Source organism: Nycticebus coucang, chromosome 4, assembly GCF_027406575.1.
Source record: "Nycticebus coucang isolate mNycCou1 chromosome 4, mNycCou1.pri, whole genome shotgun sequence".
Lineage (NCBI taxonomy): Eukaryota > Metazoa > Chordata > Mammalia > Primates > Lorisidae > Nycticebus > Nycticebus coucang.
Window position 1 is genome coordinate 86,196,115 of NC_069783.1, and position 10,714 is coordinate 86,206,828.

General features: G+C 42.2%; 1 protein-coding gene and 1 pseudogene across 1 annotated transcript in view; one reads left to right on the forward strand and one right to left on the reverse strand.

Moving 5' to 3' along the window:
* Positions 1–7,217, reverse strand: part of EIF2AK3 (eukaryotic translation initiation factor 2 alpha kinase 3) — an 84,627-nt gene extending 77,410 nt beyond the window's left edge. The window contains exon 1 of the mRNA XM_053588075.1: positions 6,613–7,217. Coding sequence (XP_053444050.1) covers positions 6,613–6,917 — 305 coding nt within the window. The 5' untranslated portion in view covers positions 6,918–7,217. The remainder of the gene's footprint in view (positions 1–6,612) is intronic.
* Positions 6,942–10,379, forward strand: LOC128584343 (eukaryotic translation initiation factor 3 subunit J-like; annotated as a pseudogene).
* Positions 10,380–10,714: the final 335 nt, after the last annotated feature.

Genomic DNA, 10,714 nt, shown 5'->3' on the forward strand with positions numbered 1-10,714 from the left:
GTCATGCATCAAATAAATTTTGAACAGGAGCAGTGATTCAGGTTTTCTAACTATTATTCTGTTAACTGTGGGGTGCGTACATGGCAACTACTGTATTACTATAATGGGCAACTTTTTATTCCTCCCAGAAATCTCAAGATGTCATTTATCCTGTAACTACTGATTATGACCTCAAGTTAGCAGAAATGACTTTATGCCAGATAAATATTCAATTAAAAAAGGGTTTGCAGGAACATATTCTTCTTAGTAAAGTATCTCAAGAATGGGGAAAAAAGTATCCAATGTACTCAATACTACTATGAAATCAATATATAATCACCTACACACTCATGAATGGCAAAACATAACTATAGTCCAGAAAGTAGAAGGGAAGAAGAAAGAGAGGGAAGGGGAGGGGGGATATGGGAGGAGGGAGGGGATTCAGGGGGGTGGGGACCTCACCTAAGGTGCATGATGCAAGGGTACATTTTAAAACTATTAAGAAATAAGGGCGGCACCTGTGGCTCAGTGAGTGGGGCGCCGGCCCCATATACCGAGGATGGCAGGTTCGAACCTGGCCCCGGCCAAACTGTAACAACCAAAAAAAAATATCCAGGTGTTGTGGCAGGCGCTTGTAGTCCCAGCTACTCGGGAGGCTGAGGCAAGAGAATCGCCTAAGCCCAGGAGTTGAAGGTTGCTGTGAGCTGTGTGATGCCACAGCACTCTAAAGTGAGACTCTGTCTCTACCAAAAAAAAAAGTTGAGTATAATTGTGATGGATGTGTTACTAAGTTCAATGTAAGCATTTCACATTGTTTATTAAAGCAGTACCCTGAACCCCATAAATGCATCAAGGTACAAAGTTATGATTTAATAAAAAACAATTAAAAAATAAAAAAGGGTTTGCTCTGACTTAAGTTATCAGGAACACCTACCTATTTACTTTTAGGTTTATCATGATCTGGTAAATATATGCTAAATTCCTTCATACAGTAATTTTAAGGGAGCCTTATCTTCTGTGGAAAAGTGCCATGTGCAGGAAAAGAAGCAGATGACAAGAGAACATGGCACAGACTGAATAGCTACAACATTAATAACTGCCTATTTTAAAATTTCACATTTCCTTTCTTGTGGTGAAAAAATATTCACAAAGCTAAAAATGTGATTTGTCTGAATGTGGGTTTTGTGTGTGTGTGTACGTGCACATGCACGCGCGTGCGTAGCCAAGAATCCTCCACCCAAACATATGTTCTCACTAAAGGAAATACGTGTTCTTGTTTAGAAACAAACTAGTACCAATGGGACTTCACTTCCTAGTCCTTACCAACTAAGTAAATCTCCAAGTCAAACTTTATTTAATTTCACAAGACCAGTCATGCCCCAAATCAAAACAAATATTGTCCAGAATTACTTGACGTATTAGTTAGACCTTAACGAAATACAATCTAAGTTTTCAATGTTACGTGTAACATCAAAGTCACAGATAACCTTTCCTTGTTAGAGTCAAACGTTTTCGGAAGCACTTTGTCTACTTTATCCTATTAAATATTTTTAATCAAAATGGTCATTTACAAATAGAATGGGATCTAAAAAGCACGCACATTTAATCTCCTTTCCTACATTTACCTCTGTACCAAGTTCTTCTCTCTGAATTTTAAAACAATTTGTAATAAAAATGTATAAACAGGGCGGCGCCTGTGGCTCAGTTGGTAAGGTGCTGGCCCCATATACCGAGGGTGGCGGGTTCAAACCCGGCCCCGGCCAAACTGCAACCAAAAAATAGCCAGGTGTTGTGGCAGGCGCCAGTAGTCCCAGCTGCTCTGGAGGCTGAGGCAGGAGAATCTCTTAAGCCCAAGAGTTGGAGGTTGCTGTGAGCTGTGTGAGGCCACGGCACTCTGCGAGGGCCATAAAGTGAGACTCTGTCTCTACAAAAAAAAAAAAAAATGTATAAACAACTCCTTACTTACAAAAAAGGAGGAAAGCAAATGGCGTTCTCAGACAATATATAGAGACTGAAAAGCCACAATGAAGTCAGAGCTCACAGCAACTGATGAGGACAAGTCCCCTCTGCAAAATACCTAGGAACAGAGAGCTGAGCTCCAATAAAAAGCAGAGTCTCCTGTTCCTGTCACACATCCTGCCCAGAGCCCAGGCGTCAATACAGCTAAAGACAATTGTAAATAAGAAGGATGGTTCATTTGTCACTCAAAGTATATTTACTCTGGCTTATGAATTGTCTTGGAAGTTCTGTGTAAATTCTTCATTAAATGTGAAGTTTTCAGTTAACTTTAAGAGTGGGGTTGGAAGAGTGAGTAATAATGGAATTAGATAACAGAGCTCTCCTTATCAACATAGTATTCTGAGATGCTACTATTCAAGGGTCCTAGTAGTTAAAAAATAATAATAAACCATAACTATGAATTTGAAATCTGAGGAAGACCAGATTTCTGTACTGTTGGTGGACATCAGATCACTTTGTGAAATAACAAGAAAGAGAAAGGGGAATTAAATCATCTTACATTTGCTTAATATTTCCACATTATTCAATTTAATTCAGTTTACAGATGAACAAATAAAAGAAGCACTGGAGATTAATGTCAAATTGAGTAATATTTTTCTGAGAAAGGAATTAGAGGCAGAGGAAAAAAGGATAAATACTTTGTTAATTAGGGTGATAGTTAATATAAGACTAGTTCTTCACGGCTTCCAAGATTGTGAGAATATCCTCTCAACCTATTAAAAGAATCCCAAATAATACTCTGCAATTAGCTATTTGTGTTGGAGTCAGAAAACTGGTAACTTATAAATTACACCAATGTCCATAAAACCTAACAGTGAGGTGAAATGGAGGCTTTCTTTCCAACTTTCTATAGTGACCAGCCCATTTATATTTCAACTAAATATAATGTTTAACAGAAGAAATATGGACAAGAAGACTGCTACCAGAAAAAGTTTATTTTAGCCTCTTTTTAAAGAAAAATAGTTTATTTACTCATTCATGTGGTTGAAATGCAGAGTATGCATTTAGAATGAAATGAATACCAATAAAAAGCTGAACATTCTCTCAAGAGAAACAAAATAATGAACCAGCAAGTCTTCTATTGCTCCTTGAGCATCAAAGACAATATGCAAAAATAAAGATCACAATTCCCCACCTCTCTCTTTTTCAAAGTTTCGCAAATGCCATAGTTCTTCACAGCTATTTGTCATAAGCGCTTGGTTAATTAAAATCTGTTCCTCTAATCTTCTTTCTTGAAATATATCACTGGTCTATTATTATGAGAATGATATTCTCTGGGTTTTGACATTTTTTAAAGAACACATAGAAAAACCTTTTATATGCTTTGCATATGAATCTGTTCACATCAATACATCACGTCACTATTATCTTACCCAATGTTTCTCAAACATTCTACGCTATTTTGCGTTCACACTACCAGGCTGACACCAAAACAGGGCCTTACCTTTTCCTAGCCAGTTCCCTTACTCTCTTTCAGGCAAAAATCCCATTTCCAAAACTCTGGTTTCTAAGAAAGAAGTGATCCTACTGCTTTCTAAGTAGATCCTCTCCAACTACCTTCCTCACCTTGCTTATTCCTTATTTTCAACATGTCTACACAGGCTCCTTTCTCTCATATAAACAAGTTCAGAAGTTCCTTTCCTAAAAATTACTTCCCACCAGTGAGGAAAGCAAAAAGAGATGAATCTTTAACCTCTGGCTGTGTTATTGTCTCTGCTGCTTTACTTAAAACTGAGATCACCAGATCTTTGATTCTTCCCAGTCCTCACCTTATCCCTTCAAACTAGTCAGCTGTATTTCTATCTCCTTTTCCACTCAACTTCCTCCCTAAAATACAAGGGATTTCCTGAGGTTTTCTCATGAGCCTTTCTCAACAACTTCAACTATTTGACCTGCCCTCTCTCCTGCTTCATGTTAACTCATTCCTACCTGGCCACCAAATGTCTCCCTCTGGATGGCCTGTCTGCACCTCTAAGTCACCATGCTCAGCACCAAACCCTTTATCTTTTCTTCCCTGCTCCCCTAAATCTCTCAATCTTCCTGTATGTGTGCTCATCTTTTGGCTACCATGTTAATCTTTGGACAGGATACTAAGGGTAGAAAAACGAATTCATTTGCCAGGAACCATGATTTTGCCTCTAATACCTCTCAACTCTGTCCCTTTTGTTCTATACCACTTAGCACTCAACCTCTCGTCTGAGCTATTAACTCTCCTTTTTGTATTCTCAACTCAAATTTTCAGTACACACATTGTTGGTATAGAAATACTCCTTAAGCAACATTGATCAAGCCTGGCATTCAGAATATTTTACCCAACAAATCTCAAACTTTAATGTGCATGTATGTGAATCACACAGCAGTCTTGTTAAGTTCAGATACTTATTCAATGGGTCTGTGATGGTACCTGATTCTGGATTTTTAACACGCTCTCAGGTGATGATGATACTACTAAAGTAAGGCTGTATCCAAACACAGTATGACCCTATCCTATTTTTCTAGCCTCGTCTTCTATTTCTCCCTGCCCAGCATACGTATGTGCATGTCTATATCTCTCACACACAGGCCTCACACGCAAATACACATCACACACAGATTTATACAGAGGCAACATGTTTTCTCACCATCATCTCCAGCCTCTGTGCCTCTTGCTGTTTCTTCCAGTACAGTGTCTATCCATCACAATTCTACTCATTTTTCAGGAACCAACATATTCTACCATAGCCTTTTCTTACCTTCTCACCTACCTCACCCCCATACCCCACCTGGTGAACACTGCAAAAACCTTAGGACACCCACGAAACTTAATTTGCACTGCTTCGGCTCTGTACTGCCATTATTCAGCTCCTCATTTCATCTTTACTGCTAGAACCCTGCTCCTCCTGGAGGGCAGGGACCATCTGTCTAACCTCCATCACCCCAGGGCACCTTGGGCCACAATCACTGGTAAGTACTTGCTGAACTGGATTTGAATTCTAAGAAAAATAAAACATCTTACTCTAGTTTATGTAATTCCCTTAGTACTTAGTACTTTAGAAGTTTCTTCAAGATAAATATTGAGGACAGTAGATTCTTTAACAAACCTAAGAAAATTCTACTTTATATCTGTTACTTTAAAAAAACTGTTTTGCATATAACCTCGAATGCTACCTAGAGAATTTCAGTACTTACCCTATTTATAGTAGCCTCCAGGTATATAGATCAAAATTATTGGCTAGGCACCCACAGATCAGTGGTTAGGGTGCCGGCCACATACACCAGGGGTGATGGGTTCAAACCCGGCCCAGGCCTACTAAACAACAATGACAACTATAACAAAAAAATAGCCAGGTGTTGTGACAGGCACTTGTAGTCCCAGCTACTTGGGAGGCTGAGGCAAGAGAATCACTTAAGCCCAAGAATATGAGGTTGCTGTGAGCTGTGACGCCATGCCACTCTACCCAGGGTGACACAGTGAGACTCTGCCTCAAAAAAAAAAATTCTGATACTTAATTGAAAATTACATCTAACTTGTTATAATCTAGTAAGTACTATATTGTCAGCATAAAATCCAGACTCTATCCCTCCCTGGTTTAATTTACCTAATGCTCTTTTTATCATTCCATTTATTAAATGGAACATTGCTTTCTCCCCGGGTGTGCTAAGATTGGCTGTCTGTAAAACACTTTACCAATAATAAGCCTTATATTTGTGTCTAGACTTCGAAAAATGCTTTAAAACAAGCACCTTGAAATAATTTTAAGAAGACTAAGAAACTCAACCAAGATAACCCCATATTATATGTTTATACAGTAAACCCTTTATTCAAGAACCTAAGCAATATTCAAGAACCTACTCACAATTCTTAGGTTCAAGAACATAGTCGGCTGTATTTCTATCACCTTTTCTGTCTCAACTTCCTCCCTTAAATACAAGCCATTTCCTGAGGTTTTCAATGTTCAAGAACTTAACTTCAGCTCTTAAACTTCAGTGTGTTCACTGACCCGTCAGGATTAAGTTTTTGTTAAACATGCAGATTCCAGGTTCTTACCCAGAGAAACTCTGATTCAGTAAAATCAGAACCTAGGCGGAACCTAGAAAACTGTAGATTTAACCAGCATCCCTTAGGTGATTATTCTGATGCAGCTGTTATGTAGATCTCAAAACAGAAATAATGATCTCAATCTTGTCCCGCGCTACAGTTGTGTTTGAAGGAAGACGCAGACATCTCTTTCGAAAGCCCTGTCTCAAAAAAACTGTCACACCAGCACAGACATAGGGTATGGAAAAAAGGGAGTAAAGGTTTTTGTAGGATGAATAAAGCCCGAAAACAATGAAAGAGGGAAAATGCCATTTCTTTGCAAATCAGCTGCTCTATTCTTCTAGCATCTCTTCATATTAGCAAGGATGCTGCCACCGTCCGCGAGCCCGGACTAGGCCCTCAAGAGCTGAACTCAGTGCCGTCGGTGGCCAGGGGTGGAAGGGCGTCGCGGCCCGCTCTCGCCCCCTTATCGCCAGTGGTCCTCCGCCCAGGGAAGACGCCCGCCCCTTGGTCCCGGGTCTCCGCCCCCCGACCCTCGGATCCTCCAAGAGCTCGAATGTAAAATAAGTTGCATCCCAGGCTCTGCAGCCCCTCACCTACTGCGCGGCCGCAGCTCGGCCTTGTCGTTCGGTTCTGTCCCCCACCGGTCCTGCTCGCCCGTGGCCGCCGGCAGTGCCTCAGCGTCCTCCACCGTCACCTCGGCCGCAACCACGGCCCCTGCCGCCGGTACCCGCGCCGCAGAAGTGGGAGCAGCCGCTGCCCCCAAACCAAACGCCGCCTCCGCCATCGGCGCTGAAGGGTCGCGGGCACGCCCCGCGGCCACCGTCTCGGCGGCGAGCTCCAGCAGCAGCCACAGCAGCAGCGCCCGCGCTAGCAAACCCCGGCGGATGGCGCGCTCCATCAGCGGCCCGCCCCACGCGCGACCATGGAGGCGCAGCCACCGGCGCCCGCCTCTCCCGCCGCTCGGGGCCCCCACCAGGGCAAGGACACGCTAGGGACCCTGCGGCCACACGACGACCTGGACAGCCAGCAGAGTTCCAGGGGCCACGTCTCAGCCCTGCCTCCGCCACCGCCACCTGAGTGACGGCCTCCCTCGGACATCGCCCATTGAGCAAACTTTCCGCGCGTCCGCTTTCCAATTGGCTGTGGTCTCTGCCACTCCGTCGCTCCAGGCTGGCCTTGCTGGGGAAGGCGGGCTTTCTCCGCTTGTCAACATCACGCCTACCAATTAAATCGTATTTTCGTGTTTCGAAGTCCGTCCCTCTTCCGGAAGCAGTTACCAGTGGGAAATCACTCTTCCCTACAGTCTTCTTACCCAATTGGTGGGAACAGATTGGCTGTGGCGGTGGTTGGACTCGTTCCCCAAATCGAGGCGCTGGCGAAGACTTGAAGATCATTGGCGAAAGCAAATGCCTCTCAAAGGTCTGAGCTAGCTGCTTCTTGATTGGTTGGAAGCGGTACTTAATACGTGGCCGATTCTGACTGTGAAGAGAGTCCCTAGTGAAAGGAAGAGTGGGCGGCAAGTCCCTGGTGGCTGGGAGGCGGCAGATCTTAAAGGAGCTGCCACTGTGGCTCTTCTAAAGCCTGGTCTGTTTGGAAGGGCAAAGCGAAGCAGGAAAAATAAGTGACTACACAAGTCCTGTGGTCCCCAGAAGTAGAAGCGGTGAGGTGGGTTAAGGAGATGATGCTATTTGTGGTGGCGACGGTACTGAGAAGTACAGTTTGGTAGAGATGGCGGTGACCTGCAGATAATCTAATCTACGCGACACTCCTACCTCCTTATAAACGGGAAGGAACCAAGCCCCCGTGCATTGACGTATTTTGCCTATGGTCACAGAATCATAACTTTAATTCATGCCTTCTGGCTCTGATCTGTCATGCTTTGTATATCACCAAGGTGCTCTCCCAAAGAGACTGATAAAACTGCAAAAGGCCAAAGTGAAGAAGATTTGACTGCTCAGTTAAGACATTTGAACTTTTAATACAGCAATTAAGAACACCTTGAAGATTTTTGGAGAGATTAAGTTAAACGATAAGAAGATGCCTCCATCAGCAGTGTATTCAGGACAGAGTCAAAGATGAGAAGAGGTGGCTAATTACCCTATCAAAACTGGGTGAAGATTTTTTAAAGTTTTGGCAATTTGTGTGCATATATAGATTATCCTCCAACTTCATACAAACATGCCCCTATCTCTCTCCAACCAAAACTAAACCAAACTAAAAAACTCACTTCCCCTTAGAGCTTCTACCACTTTTCTTTGCTCTTCTGTACAGTGAAACTCAACAGTACTCAAAACTCCTGTCTGCGATTCATCTTCTCCATTCTCAAGCAAGTACAGTCAAGCATTCATACCCTGAAAACTCTTGCTGAGGTCGCTGATGCTGAATTCAAAGGACAGTTCCTTAATTTTATCAGCTGTATTTGATCCAATAATTCAAGGCTGTCCTGTGTGAAATGCTTTTCACTGGTTTTTCTACTTACCCATAATGCAAGTTATTAATCCTCAAATGGTTCCCCAGTTCACTCAAGATAAAAGCCAAAGTCCTTACAATAGACTACAAGGTGTCACAGCATCTGGCTCCCATGGCTTTTCTGATTTCATTTCCCACTGTGTTCTGTGCTCATTCCATCCTGGCCACACCTGCCTCCTTGCTGTGTTAAAGCTGGCCAACCCAAGTCTCACCTTGGTGGGTTTCATTTGCTCTTTCCCCTGCTGAGGCAATTCTTCCCAGGTAGATTAGTTTGCTAGGGCTGCCATAGCAAATACCGCAGACTGGGTAGTTTAAACAACAGGAGTTTACTTTCTCACAGTTCTGGAGGCTGGAAGTCCAAATTCAAGGTGTGGGCAGGGTTAAATTATTTTTTTTTAATTTCAAATTAATAGGAGGCTGCAGATTTTTTGGTTACATTGTTGTCACTTCCAAGACTAAGTTTAAGCTGGAGAAGAGCCCTTCCCCCAGGGGGTTTGCTGAACACCCTCACACTGGATACCTTAGATTCCCTCCAATTGATCTCCCCCCACCCCTCTCCTTCCTTTCCCCTGCCCTTGCTAGACTATATTTGTGTTTTATTGTTTATGTGAGTGTATAATTCTTCGTATGTTGGTTTCATATTAGTATCCAATTGTTTTTTTTTTTCCATTCTTTAATACTTTACTGAGAAGAATGTGTTTCAACTCCATCCAGGTAAACATAAAAGATGTATTTATGTAAACATGAAAGACATTTCTTATGGCTGAATAGTATTCCATGGTATATGTGTGCTACAGTTTGTTAATCCAATCATGGGTTGATGGGCATTTGGGTTGCTTCCAAGATTTAGGAATTATGAACTGAGCTGTAATAAACATTCTGTGCAAATGTCTTTGTGGTAAAATGATTTTTGTTCTTTTGTGTAAATACCTAGTAATGGAATTGTGGGATCAAATGGAAGGTCGACTTTTAGTGTTTTAAGAATTCTCCCTACTTCTGACAGCTCCTGGATAGCCCTTCCCCTCACACACGCTCACACCCGGTTGGCGTTGGCAGCGGCAGCAGCTGGGGACTCCGACTCTTGGGATGGGGATGCATTCTCCGTGGAAGATCTGGTGCGGAAAGTCCCGGGAGGCGGCACCACCGGCGGGGATGTCTGGGAAGGCGAAGGCGAGGACGAGGAGTCAAGGATAACTGGGATGATGATGATGATGATGATGAAAAAAAAGAGGAAGCAGAAGTAAAACCAGAAGTAAAAATTTCGGAAAAGAAAAAAAACAGCAGGGAAGATAAAAGAGAAAGAACGGCAAGAGAAGAAATTAAAAAGAGGTTAGAAGAACCTGAACAACCTAAAGTGCTAACAATTAGCAGATAAACTGCGGTTAAAGAAATTGCAGGAAGAGTCAGACCTTGAATTAGCAAAGGAAACTTTCGGTGTTAATAGTGCAGTTTTTGGAATAGATGCTATCTTCAAGAGATGACTTCACAGAATTTGGAAGGTTACTAAAAGATAAAATTACACAATATGAAAAGTCACTATATTATGCCAGTTTTTTGGAAGTCTTACTTCGAGATGTGTGTATTTCATTGGGAATTGATGACTTGAAAAAGATTACCAATGCATTGACTGTGCTTTGCAGTGAAAAACAGAAGCAAGAAAAGCAAAACAAAGCCAAAAAGAAGAAAGGTGTGGTTCCTGGAGGGGGATTAAAGGCCACCATGAAAGAGATCTGGCAGATTATGGTGGTTATGATGGAGGACATTACAAGACTATGAAGACTTCATGTGACATTTTATCTTCTCCTGGTGTCTTCTTTATGTTGCCCACAATCCCTTCAACATGTAGCACAATTTCCTTTCCTTTCAGTTCTGCCAAATGCTACAATCAGAAGTGCAGTATCTTTTGTGCCAGTTATTTTGTGATGATTAACCCTTTGACACTTAGGTGCTAATGTGCAAATGAGAGAACTTGGATCTTGCTGCCAAGGGGTTAAAATTGGGAACCTCAGTCGCTACTAAATCATAGTTCAAAACAAAACAAATTAAATAATGTTGTCATTGTTGCTATCTGATTCCATAGCAGCAGTCACTAAATTGGAAAGAAAAGTTTGTGACATCATAAAAAAATTGTGTAGTATTTACCAGCACCATTCAGTAATACAGCCTTAACCATACCTCCTTGAACTACTTCATAACTTGTCAAGAAAAGCAGTTTGCAGCAAGGGC